This window comes from Centropristis striata, chromosome 18, assembly GCF_030273125.1.
Source record: "Centropristis striata isolate RG_2023a ecotype Rhode Island chromosome 18, C.striata_1.0, whole genome shotgun sequence".
NCBI lineage: Eukaryota > Metazoa > Chordata > Actinopteri > Perciformes > Serranidae > Centropristis > Centropristis striata.
In genome coordinates this window covers 22,118,211-22,143,781 of record NC_081534.1, presented here as the reverse complement: position 1 = coordinate 22,143,781, position 25,571 = coordinate 22,118,211, and the positions used below count along the sequence as shown (strand labels likewise).

The following is a 25,571-nucleotide window of genomic DNA, read 5'->3' as shown; positions in this document are numbered from 1 at the left end:
GGTGGCAGCACTCTGTTCCTGTTAAAAAATAACTTTATAGGTCATTTTCATTTTGGCAGACATGCTCAACATTTGGCTGAAAGACAAGCCCCTAACTGAAAGAAAACACAGAAAGAAATGCTTTGTTTTTCTGAATCCGTGCTACTGTTGAAAATCACCACCACACAACGACTAAAGCACCTTAAAGAGACCCCGAAATATAAAATACATATTTTTCCTCTTACCTGAGAAACTCAACAGCAATTTTTTGTTCCAGAAATCATGACCCGATTTCACAAGATAATCCACAGACCTTGTTGTTGCACTTTCATACAGGTACTACTTTCTTTTTGGTGTAGTTCCTAAATGAAACATGATTTCAAAACCATCTAGCTCCATTATGTTTAGAGATGGCAGACCCCTAAGGCTGATATCTGATAACATCAAGATTGATTAACAGAACTACAAGTACATGTAAAAGGAAATATGTATATTTTTGATTTTGAGGTGAACTGCCTCTTTATGGTTAACATTCATGCCTATAAGTTGATTTGACAAGATGCTGATGTTCTTATATAATGTAATTATTCATCTCACTCCTCTGGCACTATTGACCACTGTATATCCTCCTGGTAGTTCGCTTTCCAGAAAGCCTGGAGGTCACTGGAGCCGAATTGATTTAGAGCAAACAAGTTAATTAACTGTTAGGCTTAGAGGCTTTGCAATACTATCCAATGAGAGCAATATGCCTTAAGAAAGAAGGAGATACAATCAAGAGCATCACATAAAATATTTTACAAGCCACTACTTATACATATATATTTATAGTTTTTTAAATGTATTGTCCCATGCAACAATCCATTTTAGACTAATGTGCAATATCTGTGCAACAAAAAAATTCTCACTGGAAAAGCCCTGTGCAATATTAAGAACAATGCTCAATAGCAGCCATGTAAGTATTTTATGTAGCTATATTATATATGTACATGTCTAATTTTCTTTACTTTGATTTATTTGTCAATTCTGTATCTTAAGCTGTTGTGAAGACTGAATTTCGCCATTGGGGGATAAATAAAATCTTATCTCAGAAAGATTTTAGCCCTAAACATCACTTATTTATTCTTTTTTAACGCTACAGCCCTTGTGTAAATCAATATAGTTTTAAGTACAGTCAATGAATACACTAGTACAGAGGCCTAATAGAATAAAAAGCATAATGATACAAATATTGTCATTATTTTCGGGGTTAAGTATATTTACTCCAGTACTGTAAACATAAGTACACGTTCTGACATACTTGTACTTTTATTGAGTATTTCCATTTTATGTAACTTTATACTTCTACTTCACTACATTTTGAGGCAAATATTGCACTTTTTACTCCACTACATTTAGCTGCCAGGTTTAGTTACTTTTCAGGTCAAGATTTAACATAAATAAACATGGAAAATTTAATGTGATTCAACATTTCATTACTTTTACTTTTTATAATTTAAGTACATTTTGATGTTGATACTTTTGTACTTTAATTTAAGTTTTGAATGCAGGACTTTTACTAGGCAAGGCAAGGCAAGGCAAGGCAAGTTTATTTGTATAGCACAATTCAACACAAGGTAATTCAAAGTGCTTTACATACACATTAAAAACAGCAAGACACTATTGAAAACAATAAAAACAGTCAATTAAAACAGGGAAGATACAGCAGGATAAAAAAAAGAGATAAAATAATAAAAAGCACAAGTCAAACATTGTGTAGTTAAAAAGTAAGGGCAGTAGAGTAGAGCAGATAAGTGTTAAAGTTAAGTTAAGTTAAGTTACTAGTAGGCTAGTGGAGTAATTTCACAGTGTGGTGTTAGTACTTTTACTGAAATAAGGAATCTGAATACTTTTTGCACCTCTGGTTATATGAATGAAATATGTTGTGTCTCCCATTTGAAAGACACATCAGCAACATGCAGTTATTTTCCTTTAAAATCATTTTAATGCCACACTTACCTGTAACAGGTGCCTCTGTCTTCTGCGTCATAAACGTTTGTTCATACGTTGTGTGTTTAATGAGCGGATACGAACAACTGCGAAAAGTGGCTTCATGGCACTCATAAACCATCTATATGTCACTGATTTTGGTCACATTTTAATGAGAAAATGTTTCCTGGGTTTCCCCTGACGTCATGTGGTTGTTCTGCCTCGACTCTCGGTAGTTCACGGAGCTTCCAGACGGACAGAAGGCTCGTTGCTAAGTAGAGCTAACCGCTATCTGTTGCTAGGTAGCAGTAGTCGGATAGTTAGCTCAGTTAGCCGCGCTGCTAGGACTTTCGGGTAGATTTGAATTTACGGTAACTAGAGGTGGGTCGCGTTCAATCTCAAAACTGTGTGCAACAGTTGTCGGGTTTTTTCGGATCTGTTTCCTGGGAATGGTGGCAACAGGCTTTAAGGTAAGTTTCCCTCCATTTCGTCACCCTGTTAAAACAATCGCCTAACTCATTTTTTCAAGTTTTGGAGGAAACACAAAAAAACTTCACCAAAAGTGTAACATATGACATTTACTGACCATTTCACTCAAAAAGGATGTAACAACGGATGGCTATTGGCATACTAATAACGCTGTGTGTGAATTATGTAACTTAAGAGAAATAAATGACTTTCTCGAATGATATGAATTTTTGAACATGCCTTTGTGACTAATGCAAGATATGGTAACACTTTATTTTGAAGGTGTCTACATAAGAGTCACACAAGCCTGTCAGAAACATGACATGACAAGTATCATGAGTATTAATGTTACTTAAAAGTGTCATTAATGTTCATGACACATCCCATGTCATGTTTATGTCACGCTCATGTCACTTTTATTGATGATAATTCATATCAGTTTCAGACGTTTACAGTCATCCTGTGACTTCCTGTGTGGCCCTCACTGTTGAAACAGTGGCTCACTGTTACTGGCATTGTTTATGAATTGATTTACTGCGCAGAAATTTATTGCATGAACTTTTAATGCCAGATCAGAATAAACAACAGCTTCCATGAACTGTGCAGACACAAAGCAACACTTCCAGGCAGAGTCAGTGTTTTAAATATCATTGTTTCCATTTTGGGAAAATTCTTGTGTGAAAGGTGAGATTAGGGCGGGAGTTGATTCAGGAATGAAGGTCAAATTAGGATTGGAAATCTATGTTTAGAAAACTCACATTTTAAGGAGGTCTAAAAAGTCAAATGATTGAGATATTATTCACCATTGTTCCATGACGAAGCAGGGCTCCCAGCAACACGAGTGAGGTCAGGAGCTTGAGTCCATATTTGGCCACAGTATAACACAAGGACACGTTGTCTTTGTGTGAGTGTGAGAAAAATATCAGATGAGAATCATGCATAAAGGGCATTACAGCCAGTCCCTGCCACCAGAAAATAAATGAATATCTTGCTTAATTACATGGTTTTTCATCCGTGACACAAACTAAAGGCTGAGACCTTTTATCTCATACAGCAACTTTACTGTAGGCTTTGCACAATGTCAATAAAACAAATTTGTTATGCTGTGTATTTTAAAATATGACGCAGACACGCCTGACCTGCTGTCTCCCCTGTCCACTCGTCTTTTCTCCAACTATTATCTACTGTATCAGCAACACCACACCAGGACAGTTGTCGTGATTATGCATCAGCCGCTGAGGGCTGTCATCAGTTACGCAATCGCTCTCCAGTGGTGCTCAGCGTGCTCGTAGCCGGAACCGGTGCTCTCTTAAGTCCCTGCATGCGTGGCTTGAAAAGGCCATCAAACACACGTGGCCTTAGAGAAATTAATAAGTGGTTTGTCCCTTTGAGAGACTTGAGAAGAGAAAGATGGGAAGTGTTCTTGAGACAGAAAAGAACCCCACCTGGGGATTGCACATTTGTTATTTACATTTTTATCACACTGAGCCCTCTTAGTATTGATCTAAAGACCTCAGTAGTGTGGTAATTGTGAAATTTTGCATTAATGATATACAGACATAATGATCAACCTTACTATGAGAGAGCAGCTCTGGAAATATAGCCTAAGGCACTAGGTCCTTTATGTTAGCAATTCATTCATGTCTGTGAAGAATGCTGAATTAAATAGCTATTTTTAAAGTTTGAGTTATTATTCGAGGTATAAACTTTAAAAAAAATCCCACAGGGTAAGGGCACAGTGAAGACCTGAACACAATCTATATTCACAGCAGTTTAGCAGTCTTTTCTTTCTGCTAAACAACCTCGTCCTGCTTTACAAAAGTATGCGGTTAAAACAACCGGAGTTAATAGAACAATGACAAAGCATCAGGATGAAGAAAACACAAAATTTGTCAAAAAAGAAGCCCATTATGTATATAAGAAGGTTAAAAAAGAAAAGGAAATACATTATACAGAAAGAGAATTGTTGTATGTAAAACCTGAAAAATAATGGGAAAATTCTCTGAAGCCACATGAAATGCTCAGAATTGATCCAAATCACTTGTTTTACCCAACATTTCTGTAGTTATTGTGTTCACTATTTGTGTTAATTGCACAGTTTACCCGTTGTTCTGTTCTGTTATTGTTATGCTTTAAATATAATACGAAATATCTATAGAATATGTAACTTAGTCAGGGGTCGACAGTTTACTTAATACTAGTAAATAGGTCTCTAAAGGAAAAAGGTTGGGAGCCACTGGCCTAAAGATTTTTTTTACAAAGAACAGTTGTTTATGTGCAAATAAAATGATTAGAAAAAGTATTTACAATTATAGACACTGCTTTTCCTCACCAAGTTTGGTCTGTTGGGACAAAGATGTTTTACTTTTCCAGCACATTTAAAGAGAGAAAACAGACAAAAGTTTATAGTATAAATACAACATTATTGAACAAGGAGAAAACAGAGCACCAGCAGCACCACATTTAACATTTTAATTGGTTGTTCTCTGGTGTGTTCACATTTTTAGTCTTTTAGGAAATTTAAATAATTTGGAGTTTCATTCATTTTTCAAGACTTTTGCAGGCCTGCCTCACTAACACTGCAGGGTGATGTTGCCACAAATTCTGTTTTCAGTTCAGTTGCACAGACGAGTTCAGAAAATACTTAAGTTAGTCCAGTGTGTCACCAATTGTTCTCCTTTAAAATGTAGAATATGTTTTAAAAACAACAGCTTATTGCAGCAGCACCCGTATTTATAGTTGGTGGTGCCCTCTATTGGCCGTAGCTATTATGAAGAATACAGACATTAGGGAGATTGTAAAAGCAAAAGCCAGAAGTGAGGATATGGAGCATAAATAAACTGCAAGGTCCACTTAATAAGGGTAGAAGAAGAGGTGGATTGGTCAAAAAAACACAGGACGTCCAGACCAAAAACCGAAAGTAAACTACATAAGTATTGCAACGTCTGTGCGTCATGCTTTATGTCACCAACATAAGTACCTCACTTCTAGCAGTCAAGATTTTTTAAAACTATCTTTTGTACCTCTTAACCATGTACTTCCCCCCTAACCTTACTGTAGCACTTTGGTTGCCTAAACCTAAGTGACAGTTTCATTAAAACAATGCCTGTTACAATTAGGTACAAGGGCATGTTGAGCTCCTGTCAGCGGTAAGGGCGCTAGTTTTGAAAATGCACCTGTGGGTCGTATTTGAGGATAGGAGCAAAAGACATATGTGGTTGTATGATGTAGATTACTTGTTGGATGTTTGGCTGTGTTGGCAACGTTGTGGACTAGTTTTTTAATATAAGTATCTTAATCATAACGAATGCACATGTGTATGTATGGCAGTGGTATAGTGATTTACAATTTGAAACTGTAAGGGTAATAAATCGCAAAATAATACCAATTATAAATTGGTTTAAAATCTCCCTACAGTTTCCAGTTGATTAAGATCTTTGCTACACATCTTGAGACTGACTGTCCATTTATCTCTGATGATGTTTCCTTAATTGAGCATTTACTATAATAATACCATGATAAAATGGTTTTTGCTCTCTTCTATGACAAGCACTCACAAGATTAGTATCAGTAGTGTTCGTATCCTCATTAATCCCTCTACACTTCACTGTCCAGAATGTCGTATTGCTGGTTGTGTATGGATTTCACAACAATCACTTCTGCTCATATCTGAGGTGATTATCTAACCGTCGAGGAGCTCCGCGACATGGCCAGGGCGTGCGGGGGTACGGAGGGGCCTGGCAAATTTTCCTGCAGATCTTCTTGGAGGACACCTAATCACAAGTGACACGGGAGCAGCACTGCAGATTTGATGTTAATCGTTGCTGAAGTCAGAAACATTTCCAAGGCTCTCAGCGGTTCTTTCGAGATAAAAGGGCACAATTGAAATTGTGCCATGAAGGCTGCGATGTGATACTTATTTCAATCATTTACACACACCTAAGGCTAAAAAACTGGACTTTAAGCATCCAAGTAATTTACTGTCTAGCTACAGATCATCTTCAACACACAGCAGCTTGTGTCTGTGCAGGGTTTTGTTGGCATTGAATATTAGCTTCCTCAAGATGCACATTTTGCCTGTTTCCTCACCTGAATCTAGTTTTTCTAAAATGTGTTTGTACATTATAACTGGACAGACATGTGGCTAGGATGTTGGAAAGAACTCAACGACCTATTTATTATTTGGCTGTCGAAGCAGAGTTGAGGCTCCAAGGTTGACACATGACAAAGTCTTCCCGAAGCTCTGTCTACTCTGTAAAAGAGGGTGTTGCTTTTTCAGTTTTGAACTCAGTGCACTGCGATGTTGCATAATGAATGTCTGAAGTAATAGGTAACATTAAGTACATTAAGACTGGATGGAACTAAGAGATGAAAAAGATACTCAATGATGTAAAAAAGATTGTGAACCTTGAGTTCTTTCGTAAAAGCCTCAATCCTGAATGGAGATACTGAATGTCTGAATGACTGCAAGGCTTTAATTTTTCTCTGAGCTTGTGTTAATGCTGGGCATTTATGCTTTTTGATGTCTGGTGTCTGTGACGCTCTCATTTGATTGTCCCTCTGCAGCGCAGCTCTATCAAATCAACCTGGCGACCAAACCTCCCCATTAGTCATGTATTACTTCTGATTACACACTGATGATCCAACATCAGAGGCTCTAATCAGCAGAAGTCTCACATGAAGGCCCCGACGTGTATTTTTCCACAGCTTTTCTCCATCAGCTTTTGGTCTGTCGAGACAAAGGATGTGTTACTTGGCAGCACATTTACAGAAAAACAATTCAGTATAAATAAAAGATTATTGAACAAGGAGAAAGAGAGTAGCGGCAGACACACACATTTAACAGTTTAAAGGGTGGTTCCCTGGTGGGGACACATTTTTAGTCTTTTGCAGTTGCATTCATTTTTCAAGAATTTCCAGAACCAGACCTAACCAAATTATATAAATTCAGCTAATCAAAAAATACTGTTCAGCTGCATTTCCAACCATTCTGGCCCTTGACCCATTAAAACAATGTCAACTTATGACCTCTGTGACTCGATGCATATATTTACTGGGTATTATTATTATTATTTTATCTAAACTGCACAGTACCTGTTCAGAACGGGCCGATTGCTTGGCCTCTGGTGTTGCTGCTTGCAGCCTTCAGAAGAAGTCCACACACGACATCATGGTGTGAACTACAGGGGAGCTCAGATCCTCTCAATAAGACATGAGCTGCCCTGAAAGCATGGTTTGCATCTCTAAAATATTGACAATATGCTGTTTAGCCATTCGTTTTTTCTGTGTCTTCATCATTAAGGATCATGCGTAAAATTAGGCTATTATTAATGTATGATCCAGCAGCCTGCCATCCCCCTGCTCTCCATCCACTTTTTGCAGAGCAAGTGCAGGGAAGTGCGGTTGAATATGTTAGCCCCGGAGTCAATGGCCCCGACCATGGCTCTGAAGTATTAGTATCATAACTGTGTTGTGTTTTGATAAATTTGTGGTGCTGTCTGTGGTGCTGAAGTAACAGACGGATCTGTAATATTGACTTTTTCTCTTAGCCCCGCCCTCTTGTAAATTCTGTCTTGGATCTACTGTATATTGAACTACTATTGAACCATGTATTCCTATTGCCCTCACTAGTAATGATTTTATGAGCTTTTTCAATGAGAAAATTATAACTATTAGAAATAAAATTCACTACCTCCTGCCATTAACTGGTACTGAGGCATCCTTAAACCCTGGAGCCTTAGAAACGGGTACAAACCCTGATAAATATTTAGATCGCTTCGCTCCCATCACTTTCCAACAACTAACCTCAATGATTTCCTCATCTAAACCGTCAACCTGTCTCCTAGACCCCATACCAACAAGGCTGCTTAAAGAGGTTCTACCTTTAACGGGTACTTCTTTCTTAGATGCAATCAACTTGTCATTATTAACAGGCTACGTGCCACAATCATTTAAAGTAGCTGTAATTAAACCTCTTCTGAAAAAGGTTAATTTAGATCCTGGCGTTTTAGCAAACTATAGACCAATATCTAACCTCCCCTTCATCTCTAAGATCCTGGAGAAAGCAGTCGCAAATCAGCTTTGTGATTTTCTTCAACACAATAGTCTATATGAGGACTTCCAGTCAGGATTTAGAACTCATCATAGCACAGAAACAGCATTGGTAAAAATTACAAATGACCTTTTAATTTCTTCTGATAATGGACTTGTCTCAGTCCTTGTCTTACTAGATCTGAGTGCTGCATTTGATACAATTGACCATCGTATCCTATTACAGAGACTGGAACATGTAATTGGCATTAGAGGAACGGCACTAGGCTGGTTTAAATCGTACTTATTAGACCGTTTCCAGTTTGTTCATGTGAACAATGAATCCTCCGTGCGCACTGATGTTAACCACGGTGTTCCACAGGGTTCTGTGCTTGGACCAATTTTATTCACCCTTTATATGCTCCCTCTAGGTAATATAATTAGAAAACATTCAATTAACTTTCATTGTTATGCTGATGACACTCAGTTATATATATCAATCAAGCCAGGTGAAACTGATCAGCTAGCCAAACTAAATGCATGCCTTAAAGACATAAAAACCTGGATGGTCCACAACTTCCTAATGTTAAACTCGGAAAAAACAGAAGTGATTGTACTGGGACCCGAACACCTCCGAAACTCATTATCTAAAGACTTAATTAGCATCGATGGCATTACCCTGGCCTCCAATACCACCATAAGGAATCTCGGAGTTATCTTTGATCAGGATCTGTCATTTAACTCCCATATAAAACAAACTTCAAGGACTGCATTTTTTCACCTACGTAATATTACAAAAATTAGACACATCCTGTCTCAAAAGGATGCAGAAAAATTAGTTCATGCTTTTGTTACTTCAAGGTTAGATTACTGTAATTCCTTACTGTCAGGCTGCTCCAATAAATCCCTTAAAACTCTTCAGTTAGTCCAAAATGCTGCGGCTCGTGTACTAACAAGAACCAAGAAAAGAGATCATATTTCTCCTGTTCTAGCTTCGCTGCACTGGCTCCCTGTAAAATCCAGAATTGAGTTCAAAATCCTTCTTCTTACTTACAAAGCTCTAAATGGTCAGGCACCATCATATCTTAAAGACCTCATAATGCCATATTACCCTTCTAGAGCACTACGCTCCCAAAATTCTATGTTACTTGTGGTTCCTAAAGTCCTTAAAACTAGATTGGGAGCCAGAGCCTTCAGTTATCAAGCTCCTCTCTTGTGGAATCATCTCCCAGTCTCAGTTCGGGAGGCAGACACCCTCTCTTTATTCAAGAGTAAACTTAAAACATTCCTCTTTGACAAAGCCTATAGTTAGGGCTGGCTGAGGCCTGCCTTGGACCAGCCCCTAGTTATGCCGCTATAGGCCCAATGTGTCGGGGGACACGATACACCGGGGCCCTCTTTCTCTCTGTCCCAATAATACATGACACAAGCTTTTATTTTCCCAGAATACTCGCACTTTTCTCTGCTCTCTCTTCACAGGGTGTGGAGCTGTGGTCCTGCTCCATCACTCCTGCTGGTCTCACTGCTGTGGATCTGGTCCGGCCCCAGATGGGAATGTTCCTCTCCTGGTCCACTCCCCATCACTACTGGCCAATGGTGGCGCATCATCACCTGCTGCTGTGCCCCCCCAACCCCCCCCCAAGAACTCCTGCTTCTCTCTCTCTCTCTCTCTCTCTCTCTCTCTCTCTCTCTCTCTCTCTCTCTCTCTCTCTCTCGCCCCCCCCTCCCAACCTCTATCTACTCTACTCTGTTGACCTGCCCTGTACAACGACATCTATTGCACGTCTGTCCGTCCTGGGAGATGGATCCCTCCTCTGTCGCTCTCCCTGAGGTTTCTTCTTCTTTTTCCCCTGTTAAAAGGGTTTTTTAAAGGAGTTTTTCCCTGGCCGATGTGAGGGTCTAAGGACAGAGGGTGTCGTACCATGTACAGTCTGTGAAGCCCTTTGAGGCAAATCTGTGATTTGTGATTTTGGGCTATATAAATAAAATTGATTTGATTTGATTTGATTTGATTTGTATTCTCCACACTATGTAGCTAAAGGAGAGTCTTTTATAGTTGTGGGTGTCCACCCTTTATGAAATTAACAAAATGTCTACTGTGCATGAGGGTGCGTCATCAGGACAGTAATTAATATTAATAAAGATACTGTCATGTAGAGGTGGGGGAAAAAATTGATACAGCATAGTATTGCGATATTTTGCGTGGAAATAATATATCGATTCACGACCGGCAATATTTACCTTTTTTTTGTTTTTGTTTTCTCGGAGGCCGTAGTGGGCTCACTTTTAGGAATATACTGGAGATGCTGGTATCATGTGAAACTAGAAGATCTAAGGAATCTACCACGTGCGGGTAGGATAGCGGGTCGAGAAGTTGTAATTGTTAAAAAAACGCTGCAAAGTTAGGCTTTTTTTGTTTAATCCAAAAAAAATCAGAGCAGTGAAGCTTAAAGTTGAGGAAAGTTTGAGAAAAAGCTGCAGTTGTTGTCATCCATACATGTTTGATATCAGTTCAGTTCAGTTTGACTGAATACTTTGTTGGTCAGTCTGTGGGTTTGACTCTCATTGTGGAGAAATAAAAAGACTGAAGTGAGATTAATAGACTGAGATTTTTTTTTTCTTGATTGAATTTAATCTTGTGGACACGAAATGCAGTGAAACACTTAAATCTCAATATACACCATATCGCAAAATGTTTAAAATCGCAATAATATCGTATTGTGACTCAAGTATCGGGACAAAATCGCATCGTGGGGCCTCTGAGGATTCCCACCTCTACTGGATATAATAAAGATTTAAACCATGCCTTAACTGGGTTTACTCTCCTCATTTAATGAGCCATTTCCAGATTCTTTATTTAATTCTTAGTGACCTAAAAACTATGAAAACCGTGGCCAGTCAGTGACTTACAGAGCAGCCTGCCACCCTTCCTTCATATAGAGGTGTCCTCTCTCGATGCGTTTGTTGTTAGCATAGTGCATCCTTTTGGGGAGGTTTTCTGTGAGGTACGGCTTCATTGGCTGGTCAGGGGTCCTGCACTTCAGAACAGACACAGAGGAATAATAAAATCATATCTGACCATTGAAGCGATAAACTTGATAAACTTCTCTCACTCATTTTAACTAAAAAATCGTTCCACTCCAATCTGAGCGCCAATGTGTGTGTGTGTGTGTGTGTGTGTGTGTGTATATATCATATGTATATATTTGTGTAAATATATACATGCTGCATTCCAGTGCACTTCGTAAGTACAGGAGAAGAAATATTTGAAAGCAACACAGAAAAGCATTTACTGGTTTAGGCTATATTCCATTGGATTTTTATGTTTTCAATTGGCACCTTGTGCTTTCGACCGGGGCTCTTTCCAACATAAAATGATGCAGAAGAGGCACACATTGGTAAATAATCTGTTTTTTATATATAGCATAAGTGAAAAAGCTGTAGCTTCATGTGGGTCACAGACTGGAGGTTGTGGTTCTCTCAGCTGTACAGTTTCTCTGCAGTACATCAGCGACTGTAGTAAAGTCAGTAACATGGCTCCAGGTCTGATTCTGCATGTTCTCTCTAGTGTTCCCGCTTGTTCTCGTCTCAGCTGACGGCATCAACTAGTCAGAGGAACATCTCGGCAAGTGCCAACAGCTTGTTTGGCCACAAAGCTAGGTTCAAGTCTGAAGCCATGCGAGCAGAATGATTACAGAGGAGATGGGAGGTGAATGTGGAGGGGGGGGGGGCGGGGGAAGGAGTCGGTCGGCTGCAAAGCCGGAGGTCACAGTTATGTAACACCACTAATGTCAGACCATCACATAAGATGAGACCCTCCCCAGGATCCCTGTTGCTGGATGCCATTTTCTCTTTACATCAGTTAAAATAATCACATTAGAGCCGATCTGAAACGTGGAAGCTAGCCACTTCAAACCAGTGTGTCCAGTTGATTCAGGTGTAAAATGAAGATGGAACAGGGTCAATGTGTCCTGACTTATATGGATTTTTTTTTTTTTAAATGTGCGCTATTAAATTATATCCATCATCTCTGCAGCACCTATTGCTAATGGGTTGGTACAGCTCATTTCAAGGTATTTGAATTTGGATTCCTCTGGCGCACACATTTCACAAGTAACACAAAAATAGCAAAACTCAGAGTTAGATAGCAGAGAAGAAGCTGTTCCTGTCATCATGGCAAACATTTTATCTGCCGACAGAGAGAAAAGCTCCAGGTGTTACTGAGAGAAAACCAGAAAAGTGTCAATCCTTCTCCAAATCTTCATCTTTAAATGTCACCAAATTGGAGAGAAATGATCCCCACTGAGAATAGGTGTGAAGATTTAGCTTTTTCGTGTTTAAAAAAAACAAAACACTTGCCTCATCGCCCACATCCTACTTGCATTGTTATATATTGACTTCAGTTGTAATGGATGTGGTTGGTGTCTCGCAAGTGCATTAACTGATTTATTCCGGGCATATTACCATTCAGTTATTTGATTCCATTCTTAGAAATAATGTTTTGGAAACACTGATCCTTTGTGATCTCTCGCGTGTAAAGTCATCTAAACTGAGACCTCCAGAGTCATAAAAAACAAACTTTTGACACATTAGGGCCGACTAAAGCGGGGCACAGTCTACTCTGCAGACCTTATTATACGCTCAACTCACTATTCAATACAATTCCTGATTTTCACTATCTTTCTAAACAAAATGAGACTGAGGATAAATTAAGAGTGAAAAATATTCCTTTGTTTCTCAGACAAAAAATCTACACAATATATATATTTTTTCATATCTTCTTTATCAAATTAAAGGATCCCTTTTTTTTAATTTCTGAGGTAGGGTATAATATATGCAATGCATATTTCCTTTTTTTAAAAGTTAAAGTTTACATAAACTAAATTTGCTGTTTAAACATTTTTCTACTTGATTTTAGTACATTAACGGACTCTCTGTAACATGTAAACAATAAGAAAAGCTTGTCTGCCATACATTATTAATTATTAATTTATTATTTAGTGATCTGTCTGGCATATAATGGTAATTTGCCATCCACATTTGTTTTTTTTCTTTTCTCTTTCTATGTTTCTTAAGTTTTAAGTCTGTCATGTGGTTCTTCTGTTATTTTGTTGTGAAACTAAATTGTCTGAGTGAACACTATTATAACCTTTTTTAAAGTTACTTTAAAGAAGAATCTAACTCTTTAAACTAATCCCAAATCAGACAGATACATACATTAAAACACATGAATAAAGTCTCTTCAGATAAACTAATTGGCTAAAGACTTGGCTTGTGTTCCTACTTACTTGTCTTAAAATAGCAAGCGTAAGTACGTAACAATGCAAATCAACCCTCTTCTTATGTTTCGGGTCAAACTGACCCATTTCAAAGTTCTAAAAATCTAAAAAAAAAAGTAAAGTATTTTTTCATTAAAAGAATAAAATGTTCTTTTTGCATGTGAAAATGTAGATTAAAATTTAAAAAAAATCAATGTCATGGAAAAACTATTGTATTTTATATGTAGGTCTTTTCAATGTACATAAAAAAAAGTTTTAACATGCATTTTTTATGAAAAACGAGTGAATTATTCACATTGAACCATGATCTTTGAGATGTAAAGAACACCATTGCACTAAATATTGATTGAAATGGTCAGTAATGGAGTTATTGATCCTAAACATTTATTGGGATTTTTTTAGTTTATGACACTTTTGGACAATTAAACATGCCCCAGATTATTGCTTGTCCTGAAAAAATGAACATAAGGGTTAAAACACAGCATTGCTTTTTCAGAAGCTCTCAATCACACCATGTGCCCTTGCTTAGTAGACAGAGTTACTTGCTCGTCATGGAAAGGTTTCGTTATCATGTGACCGAAGTATGGAATTTCATTAAGCTGCTGTTTCCAAGGTTAAGGATGAATCTTAAAGCTCAATTAATAAATAAAAATGCAAACGTAAATGAGAACCTGACTCACGCTGCGAGGAAGGCTCGTAGCAGAAAACACCTCATCGATGATGTTTCAATGAGATGAAGCTCCACAGGCATTGTCAGCTTTGATATGGTGGTTTACGCAACATCTTATAAATACTGCAGTGTTTATGTGAGACAGAGAAGAAAAAGTACAATAGAGAGAATAAAACAGTGTTTGAAAAAAGTTAAAAACTTTCCAGCCAAGGAGAAATGATAAAAAGACAGAAGGACACGGAGTAAAGAGAAACTTTCACGTGTGACATTTCTCTTTGATGCCTGACATCTTGTTGATTTTTTTTCTTTCATGAATGGCAACAATTAGCTTGACATTTACAGTAAGTGTTTCTCTGCTGCCAATCTCAAGAAAGAAAAGTGACTGGAAAGTGAATTTTGACATGTCAGTTTGTAATACATGACATCTTGCTTTCTTCAGGAGAGATGCTTTCAGCACATAAAAAGACATTTCCTCTGTGTGATTAACAACAGAGAGTGGAGAAGGCCATTAATGGTGTTCTCCACTCGTCAGATAAAGGTCCAGGCAGCATTTCCAGTTTCCTGTGAAAAATGAGTTGGCTTAATGCAATGCAACGGGACTGAGGTGTGAGAGGAACTGAATACTGGCCATGCAGGGGTGGAGGCTCTGGGAAGATTAGAAACTCATCACCCACCAAACAGCCACCGTCATGCTCTCCACTTTCATTTATTCCTGTGAATATGCTCTGCTACCTCTGAAAAGGACTCATCCAGAGATTATTCTGTGGAATAATGACAACGTATTCTGCAAGTTGCCAATCTCAGGAGACAAAAGAGTGACAGGAAAAGCTTTAGGGAAATAAAGACGGAGGAGGTGGTTGTGTGTTTGTGTGAATTCACACATATTCAGGCAAATATAACTCAGATGGTTTAAAGGGGCACAACATACTGTATTTTTCATTTTTTTCATATTAAATGTGGCCAAAGTTTCATATAATGTGTTAAATGTATGTAGAAGTAATCCCTGTGAGCAAAGACCTTAGGTTTCTGACTGTTCTGAATGCTCTGTTTCCACCAGTAGTCGTGTTTCCAGCAAATTTCTCTGCACATTTTGAAGATTTGCATGAGAAAAGCTTGATGAAAATAACGGAATTCAATAAAACTTTTGAAAATGCCCATAAAAGTTTTTACGCTCGCTTTAGGTGTTTAAAAAAAAGTAAAAATAGTTAATGCGCTAAACAGGAGATGGAAACCATTCTCTGAATAAGTTCTGACGTAGCCAACATTTAACTCCCATGACTGATCGGCTGGTTTAGCTCTGACATAAAAGAACAATTATAAGTTGCCCAATTGAATCTAATTCCTGAAGACTTCTCTCCATTTTCTCTCATGGGTGGCCAAAGTTGTCTGATTAGCAATTTCTTTTTTTGTTGTTTTTTTTTCTCTCTTGTGCAACCTCTACTTCTGATGTTTAATGACGGATTAGCCTACTGAAATACATTACACTGCCATTTCAAAATTTTGCTTCAAAATTTGCTTGAACTTTAATGAAAACACAGCTGGTGATTTCTACTCTTGGCTCAAACTGATTTCTGTATGGTCTTCTCCACACATTACCACAGTGTTTACATTACATACACTACTACATGTCGCGACAGGCTAACATCAGGGAAACCTGTAACCTTAAGATCTATTTGCATGGAACTAATTTGACCTCAGTCCTGTGGCAGTATCAGTCTTGTGCAAAGCGACATCTTGGTTATTTATCTTAGGAAGCTTGGCAAAATTTGGGCCTGGTCTGGTTTGTCATTGTGCTGACTTTTTTTGTAATTTTTCAGTATTCAGATTATTTTCCAGCTAAATTAAAATTTTGAAGCATCCTTGAAACACTGTAGCAGCAACAACAACAAAGTATATAAGCTAGCCTGGTGTACCGTCAGAAGCCTCTTCAACCATCCTTCTGTGTTTAGCTTTTGGTTTTTTGCAGAGATGGTAAGAGAACAAAGGAGAACACCAATAAACGTTGACCAATCTGAGCTGACTGGGCTCTCAGGCAGAGAGCAAACTGTTGTTTGAACATTTAGGCATCTAAACAAGTTTTAGTAGATATCCAAATTACCCAAAAAGCATGAACCTAAAAAATGAGAATACTATGTCCTCTTTAAAAAGTAGCCCTTGTTTATGAGGAGTGTTTCTTCTCCTGCCAGCCCCCTTTTAACCTTCTTGTTAAGTTACAAATGCCTGTGCTGCTTCTTCAAATCATCAGTACTCAGTGTTCCACTTTAACAAAGTAAAGATTACTGTTACCAGCTGGTTTCATGGTGAGAGAAATGGCTTTTTATGTGCAACTTCCAACCACACTGCAGAAATGCAGTGAGTGCAGAAAGTACTCCACAATCACTGTCTAATAATTACACCTCAACATATTTAGATGAGGCCTTCCATCTTATCTTACTCATCTGTTACTTCTAAGAATCATTAAATGTATCTGGAATAAGGAAAAACCTTGTATAAGAAGACAGCCTATATGTCTTTACAATTTACATTCATTTGCCATTAACATTTTCAGGTTAAGTTAAGTTTAAAGCAAAACAAAAATGGTTTAACATAAGCATCACTTCAGATTGAATTTTTCCTCAGTTCATTTTGTAATGCTTGGCTGTCCAAGCATGAAGAACTGCAGCCTGTCAGATGTCATTTGTGTCCTTAAACTCATACAGCCATGCATTCTTCTGTAGTTTGGTTGGATTACACAGCTCTGAGGACAGGGCTGAGAATGACATTTTCCGAAGTGTTTGGACAGCATTGCCAGCAACACTTGAATAAATAGTACAAAATCAAAAGACTGACTGCATCAGAGATTAAATAAACTGACAAAAACATGCTCACGATCCGGGCTGTAGCTACAGAAGACGCGCTGTTCTCAGTTTTCTTTCAGGGAATTTAGTAAAGAAGGAGAAGCTTTTATTCATATGCTCATATTTTTTAACGCTGAACTGAACACAGTAGTTTGCAACTGAAGAACATGAATGTGAGCTCTGTTTACTTTAAGACAGTTAACAAGACTCATGCTGTGATTGATGGCACCTGGCATGCCAGTGTTGAAGTTTGTTCCCTTGTTAAATAGCACCTCCTGTCATTTCCTCCTGTTACGATGATGAATGGTGTTACGATGTAACAAGCAGACACGTTAACTGGTAACTCAACTGAATGAGTCACGACAGCTTGTTGTCTTCAAAGTCTTAATTTGTGTTTATTACCCACACCAACCATTATTAGTCAGTTGTTAAGTGCAACCATTTCTATCTGGATCACAGATGTGCTTTCTAAGAAAGTGTCTCCTTTGGTCATATGTGCACACTTTGCACTTTATGTACAGAATATAACCGGGGATGTCTTAAGAAACTTGGATATACAACCGCTGTTCATCTGCAAAATTGAAAACAGAAATACAGTGTATAGAGAAAATAGAAAGGGGCCAAGAACGCTGCCCTGAGGAACTCCGTCATTTATATTAAGTGCAACAAATAATCACACAACTTTTTTCCTTCAGCAATTTACCAGAGATAAGTCCCAGGTTCAGGTCATTAATTACTGTATATGTCAAACATACAATATACAAAACAATATGATTACTGCACTTAAAGGTAAAGAAAATTCATCTCTAAAGATTGTTACTCCATAGTTATATCTGCACTGTATGCATAGGCGTAATTATGGGGGGGATGGGTTGCCACCCACCCAATAATCCAAACCAGCCACCGCAACCCACCCAATATGATACCGTAAATATTGATAATGAATGTTATGTTTTAAAACACGACAATGTGGTAGTTTAACAGTAAAAAATATAGTGACGTTTGTGTGCGCCCCCTCCCACTCTGAGATTTGGTTTTGCCCACCTCAGACCTGTGCGTGCATCCCGCCTCCAGTGTCTCCCAGTGTCTGTATCCATGGTGATATGCAGACAGCACGAGAGAAAAACAAAGCCCAACCAACAATTAAGTTGTTGGTTCGGCAAAAGAATAAAAATATCTTCCCAACAGCTACTGCTAGGGCTCCAGTGCCACCACTCACAAGTCAAATAATGTTAACTGAACAAAGTTAGTTTCTGCTGCTATTCAGTTAACAGGCGACTCTGTCATCGTATTAACCATTTAATTAAGAGGTCGCTGGCATCTAGCAACGTAATTCTTTTTTTCCCAATGAAACCGGGACACTTAAAGTTTTCAATTGAGGCAATTGGTGTGTCCAATAGGAAACCTGTGCACCGTCACATGATAAGCTAAAAGCCAATAGGGGTTAGCAACAGTTAGCAACAGTTAGCAAGTTCAGAAAATAATCGGCAGTTAAAAATGACACAGTAAGATAACAAAGATTCTATAATACAGTATCTCCCAACTGTGACAAATGTTGTGGTGTTTGCTCTCATTTAGCGCTCAAAGTGCACGGTATATATATATATATATATATGAGTTAAAGATTTTCTCATGTCCTCAGACCCCGCTTCACAGGTGGAAATCTCAACCCCGCAAATGTTTGACTCAAAGTTCTGTCCTTGACTGTATGTATGTGGTTGTGGTAGAAATCCCAGCAACAGGTGATGTAAAGATAAAGATGAGCTGAAGAGGAACACTGTGTCTGTGTGTCAGGTCTCGGAGGGTGGAAGGATGAAAGGTGATGTAAAATGAACATCTCTGCTGATCGTTTCTCCTTGGAAGTGGAGCGGAAGAGTTTATGGTTTGCAGCTATAAAGGTACGAATGTGACAGTTATATAATAAATATCATAACAGGGGTGAGTAAACTTGGAGTCACCTCGTCGTAACTTTGGTTATGTAATGCTGCATCGCTGAAAAGTTGGCCATGATGAAAGCAGTGGTGACACAGTCACCAGAGATTTGCTGCGACAGTGTCCAAACAGTGTCCACATGGTAGGTGTAAAACGAGATGGATTTTCCTAAATGTTAATTTATCATACATGCAACTTTAGGTGATATAAAGGAGCAAAACAAATTAGTGAAACCAGGGAGTAGAAACAAGCAGAGATGTGTTGAGTAGAAAAAACAAGACACAAAAATAGGGGGAATAATATTATAATAAATAATGACTTCCTGGTTATAAAATGGAAATATTTTTTTTTCTTTTCAATGTGATCAGAATACATGTTTTTATAAAACTGTACCTCCTAGTGGGTAACATTGGGAAAAAAACTTTCTTTGGTTTGTGACGTGTTGTTTTCTTCCGTTATACATTCCTCAGAGCTCCAATTTTCAGCTGAGTGATTTCCCTCTCTGTATTGTTATTGACGTCATCTCTATTTGTCCAGTATTAATTCCCCGATGGTTCAAAGAGCTGAGATTCAAGGGGCTCATTTCACCTCCAATCTGTACAGCATTGACATTTATAGAATGACATACTGTACATACGGTGCAATCAGCTGTCTTCAGTACTGTATGTTCTTACTGAACCACTGGACCGAGAGCAGAATCTGCTGCGTTAGTTGTCAGATACAGTTCAAAAGATCCCTTGCTGGTCTAACTTTGGCTGGATTCATCTTTTCCATCTGTGATGTTCAAGAAGGTGTATGATTGTGTACAAACAAGGGAATAAATGTCTTTATTGCCGAAACGGAGTTCATAATATGAAACAACCATTTCTATACTCCACTCTCAATGTGTTTATATGTGTACTAGCATCCAAACATGCTTTGCCTTGACGTTATTCAGGACATGGAACAAGAGGAAATTTAATATTCACATCCTCGTGTACATATGTCCAAGTTCATCATCTGTATGCAGTCGTGTCTTGATTTGTCAACATCTCAGACACTGGATGAGGTGTTTACATCCCACAGTATCCTGGTTTCTATTGAAGTACTGTAGGGACGAGAAGACAGTTAATGTTTACACTCAAACACATATACCAGATACCCCAATGAAATCTCGGAAAGGTTTGACAGTATGAGGAACAGATAGCGCCCAAGCCTAAAAACGTTAATGTATGCAAGAAGTGATTTTATAAAATAATTATTTTAGAGGCAGTGTAGTTTTATGTTCAGAGAACACCACAAACATATGCATATTTTCTGCATCATATGCATCATAAAGTATTCTTCCCTCAGCTGAGAATCTCTATCGATCATAGATTGACGATAGGGTGATGATCTTTCCAAATAAGCTGATCAGTTAAAAGGCGGGAACAAAACTCATTCCATGTATGTTAGCTGTGCAGCACAAGTAACCATGGTGAGCCAGGTTAAAAGAGAGCCACCTTCGTAACTACTACTAAGTCTCTTGAATTTTTTTTCTCTATATCACAGATTGTGCTTATAAAGAAAATCAGGTTCATGTTCAAAGCATCCAGAAGTGTCTCTTTTCATATGTTCGCACTTTATGTGCAGGATATAACTGAGTTTGTCTAGGATGTACAACTGATGTTCATCGGCATAATTGAAAAGCAGACAGATAATATTGCTGATTAGGCAGAAATGCACTGTATAAAGAAAATAGAAAGGGGCCAAGAATCCTGCCCTGAGGAACTCCATCATTAATATGAAGTGCAGTTAATGATGTGCACACTTGTGAACAACGTCAATAATCTGGTTTATCCAGGTTTCTGAAACAATGATATGTTTACATCTGAATAATAGAGTGCATAAACACCACTCAATGACACTCATTTATAAGTTTATAGCATCATATGTTTCTGATGGCACAAGTTTGTGTTTGTAGAGAAAAACTGGAGAAAACTGAGATTTAGAGCTATTGCGCAACCGATAATTAAATTTAGTTTTTATTGAGAAAATTCAACTAAAAGATGACAGCGGACAGAGGATTTTTAAAGTATTTTTTCACAGGACTTTGCTCTATTTAAAGTTCATATTCCTCAACAAATGTAATGATTAACAGACATATTTAATAAGTTAAATATATTTTTAAAAAATTACTCCAGTCAACACTCAAATGAATCAGCAGTTGTTTTAAATTAAATCATATTTTATTATGATTGAAGAAAAAAACATACTGTAAATGTATAGACACACACAGAGCTGACTGCAGTCCCTCTTTCAGTTTGTGAGAGATGCTGAACATGTGAATAAGAATGTTCCAGTACAACAACAAAAATGAAAATGTGCCTGAAATGAATGTGATATGTCTTAAACATTGAGACAATGTAAAGTAAGACTACAAAAAACAAAAACAAAATAAAACAATGATTATGTAAGAACAGGACTAAAACAAGAACAAAGATGAACACTGCATAAAGACCTCAGTTGGCTGAATCAAGTGTGTTTAGGTGGGGCTCGAGCAAAGACCCCCTAAGTGCATGAGGTGCAAACTCTGAGGCCATTTATTCGTGAGGTGTACTGCTATTTTTCTCAATCATTTATAACACAGAGTCAAACATCTCAGACAGATAATACAAGAAAGAATTATTTAGGGCGTATCATTTACATAACAAAACATAATGTGATTCCATTAAATAAAAAATAAAATAAAATGCAGTGCACTGGATGCCCTGGAGCATACAACAGTCCTCTAAGGTGCAGCAGTGAATAAGATATGAGTCTCTAATATGCACAACGTGAGCTCACATGCTCTAAGTTAAACTATCAGAATATAGTTGTGTTATATGAAAACATATGATGAGCAACAAGCACATGAAATAGTTTGGTGCGCAGGAAGAAACTATGAAAAAAGAAATTCATAGTGATGAGGTCTGAAAGGGCCAGCAGGGAGGCAGAGTGGTTAGAGACACTGTCACAGGTTTGATCCCCACAACAGCTACAGGTGTCCCCTCCTTCAGCGAGACATTTTAAGGGACAGCTCACCCTCAGATAAAAAAAAACATTTTTTTTCTTGTACCTATAGTGATATTTATTGATCACAATTGTTTTGGTGTGAGTTGCTGAGCACTGGAGATATTGGTTGATGTCTGCCTTCTCTTGAATATGACGAAACTTGTTTGCACCTGGGTCGTGGTGCTCAATGCAACAACAACAAAAAAATTGAAAAGCTAAACAGCAATGTCTCTTCTCAGGAATCATGAGATTTCAAGACAAAGTCCTGTCAGCAGAAAAGATGTTGCACATTTCTACAAACCATTAATATGTTTAAAATAAATGTTTTGGGCCTCCTTTAGCTTTAGCATCGCACTGGTGACGTTGTTATAGCGTTACAGTCTGCAGAGCGTGATAGGTATTCCCGTTCATGCCCTGTGTGAAACCTAAAGTCAATTTTACGTCAGTGATAACCTGTAAATACATTTCCATACATAAATATGCCACATTCTAATGCCACGTTCTATGTAATGTAACTGCAACCAGTAGTTATGTACAGAAGCTGCTTATGCTTACACATAACCAAGTGGTTTTTATCTGAATGTAAACCATGTGTTATGATTTATTTTATTTCCCTAAATTATAACGGGTTGGAGCACTTCAGAAACATTGAGATGCAAAGTATTTTGGTTTAAAGAAACATACAACGCCAATTTTTATTTTGGCGGCTGGGTTGAAAAATAATCCACAGACTAGTTTAATGTAGGAACTACTTTCTTTCCTTCTGCTGTCTGTGGATCATCTTGATTTCTGAAAAGAGACATTTGTATATATATATATATATATATATGCATGCAAAGTGCCATCTTTCTTATATGTGAGAGAAGGCAGACATCCTTATGGCAGAGACCTCCATCATTCAGCAACTCTAGTCAAAACAGTTTAGATTGATAAATAGCACCACAGGTAAGAGAAAAAATATATATTTGGGTTTTTAAGGGTTAACCGTCCCTTTAAGCAAAATCTGCTCAAACATTCTCCATCAAAACTGTCATTTAAATGCCGTCAGTATCTCATGGAAGGAAAAAATATAAAACAGAAAGTTTGGCTTGAACCTGAACTTCAGTTGCAGACACACAGGAAAAGACACTGAGAATATTTCTGAAATCTTTCACTGAAAAAATAAGCTTTCCCTCAGTAACACAAGTAAAGTGTCCAAATATATACACCTTTTCATTTCACTGCAGTGACTATAATACTTACAACCAAAGATTCCTTTTGAAGAGTCTTTTTGGAAAAAGTGGATTTAAGATCAATAAAATATTTCTTCATAGTGGAGCATTATATACAATCCCTCTTAAAAACATGTCTCACAGTGTACTTTGTCCCTTTTCATAATAGAACATGAAATTCTGTCTTATGAGCGAAGAAAATACTGAATTCAATATTCAGAAGTGCAGAGAGAGCTGCATGTGTTCTTTTTCCCTGTCTTCTAACTGCAACAGTTTCAGAGTTTGTGTAACAAATGCTTCTTAAACAACCATTAGCATTTTTTCTCAGTGACATCCATAACGACGTTAGTCCTAAATGGTTTGTGCTTAGCTAATGGAAGTTAAATACATAGAGTCTGGCTGCAGGCTCCTCAGTGCCAGAAAGCAGCAACTATCAGGAGCACTGCGTCTCTTACGGACTGGACTTGTATTCCCCTGATGTCCTCAGTAGAAGGTCCCTCTTGTGGGACTTGACCTTAAAGCATGAAGTCCTCTGTGTTCAGATGGAGCTTCTGCGTTTATTGAGTCTCCTGTAGGTGTTGATGCTGTGCAGACCAGTGGAAACAGAGCTGATGCCCGAGTGGTGTTGCAGGCTGCACACGCAGCCGTTGGAGTGCAGGGGGTTGGAAAAAGCCTCTCCCTGCTCCATGTAGGTGTCCGAAGTGGAGAGGTCACGTGGGATGATCATGGGTATGGAGTATTGCAGCTTCTCTCTACTCTTGTACCAAAGGCAGGAGCACATGGATTGGAAGTGGAGCACTTCAGCGTAAACGTTACGTAGACCCCGGCTCGCCGCGCCTCCCCCGCTACCTCCAACTGCGCTTCCGCCGCCGCAACCAGTTGGCGTGGAAGAAGAGGAGGCCTGGTCTATGGAGCAGTGGATGTGTCCACCCGCCTGACCGTTGTGAGCGAGGAGAGCCCTCTGCTCAGCATCCCTCTTCTCATCCTCAGCGTTCATGGTCATGAAGCGCAGCACTGCTAGGTTGAGGAAGGCTCCGATCACAGCCAGGCCCGTCAGGATGTAGATGAAGCTGAAGGCCACGTACTCCGGCTTGGTCTGCAGAGCGTGCTCACTCTGCAGCGCTACGTAGTCCCCGAAGCCGATGGTGGTGAGCGTGATGAAGCAGTAGTAGAAAGCGTGAAAGATGCTCCATCGTTCAAAGTGCGAGAAGGCCAGCGCCCCGACGCCCAGTGTGCTCATACAGGATATGAAGCCGAAGATCACCATGTTGACCATAGAGACCTCGGTGCGCCTCATGCCAAGGCACTTCTTCAGGCGTTGGAGCAGGTACCTGACGAAGGTGTTGATCCGCTCACCCACGCTCTGGAACATGACCAGTGTGAGCGGGATGCCCAGGACGGCGTAAAGCATGCAGAACACCTTCCCTCCATCTGTGCTGGGGGCTGCATGGCCATATCCTGAGGGGAAGAAGGAGAAAGGAGCAGGGTTACTAGGGCAGAACTAATTAAATCTACAGAGCAGAGGACAGGGGTCTGAGAAAAGAAGGCTGCAGGCTGGGGAAGATAGTCAAACCCTGAGCAGACAGACATAAATGATTTGTATTCTTTGAGCAGCACGTCTTATAAATTCAAAGACTCTTCATTTTGCAGTGGCAGAACGCAATTGAAGATGAGAATGCACAGCAGCGTGGTGGGAATGGCCAAGTATTGATGTCGTGTATGGGAGAGAGAGCCTGAATAATTCATTGACAATTGGTCTCAGCGGAGTGCCTTCAGCTAATGAGTACATTTGCACCTAATTAGTCCTCTACATTTTTCCAGATCAAATAAACAGGGCAGAACAGGGTACAAATATTGGTCCTTGTTTTGTTTATTTAATAAAATCACTCTTTGTCCTGCAGCCCTTTGAATCTTTGGATTATAAGAGCCCTACAGCAGAACAGAACAAGTCATCAGTGTGGTTTGCCTGTGCGTCACTGAGTCCTCTGAACAGTGACAAAGAACACAAAAACAAGAATAGAGATCGCCCACAAAATTCAGAGATAATTAACCCGTTTGTGCCCCAACTGAAACTGTTCAAACAGTATTTCTTATCATGCTATATAGTCTAAGAAAAGGCTGTAACTCAGAAGGAGCAGTTACAAGAATGTGGAAAATATGAACTCATAACACGCTTAATATCAGAGAT

General features: G+C 38.7%; 1 protein-coding gene and 1 long non-coding RNA gene across 2 annotated transcripts in view; one reads left to right on the top strand and one right to left on the bottom strand.

Annotated features, from left to right (window-relative positions):
* The first annotated feature begins 2,059 nt into the window (after positions 1-2,059).
* The window catches only part of LOC131991096 (uncharacterized), a 68,962-nt gene continuing 45,450 nt past the window's right edge, over positions 2,060-25,571 (top strand). Inside the window, exon 1 of the long non-coding RNA XR_009396102.1 lies at positions 2,060-2,414. This is a non-coding gene — a long non-coding RNA (uncharacterized LOC131991096). The remainder of the gene's footprint in view (positions 2,415-25,571) is intronic.
* The window catches only part of kcnk3a (potassium channel, subfamily K, member 3a), a 42,137-nt gene continuing 39,544 nt past the window's right edge, over positions 22,979-25,571 (bottom strand). Inside the window, exon 2 of the mRNA XM_059356391.1 lies at positions 22,979-24,841. Within this exon, the coding sequence (XP_059212374.1) occupies positions 23,922-24,841 (920 nt within the window). The 3' untranslated portion in view covers positions 22,979-23,921. The remainder of the gene's footprint in view (positions 24,842-25,571) is intronic.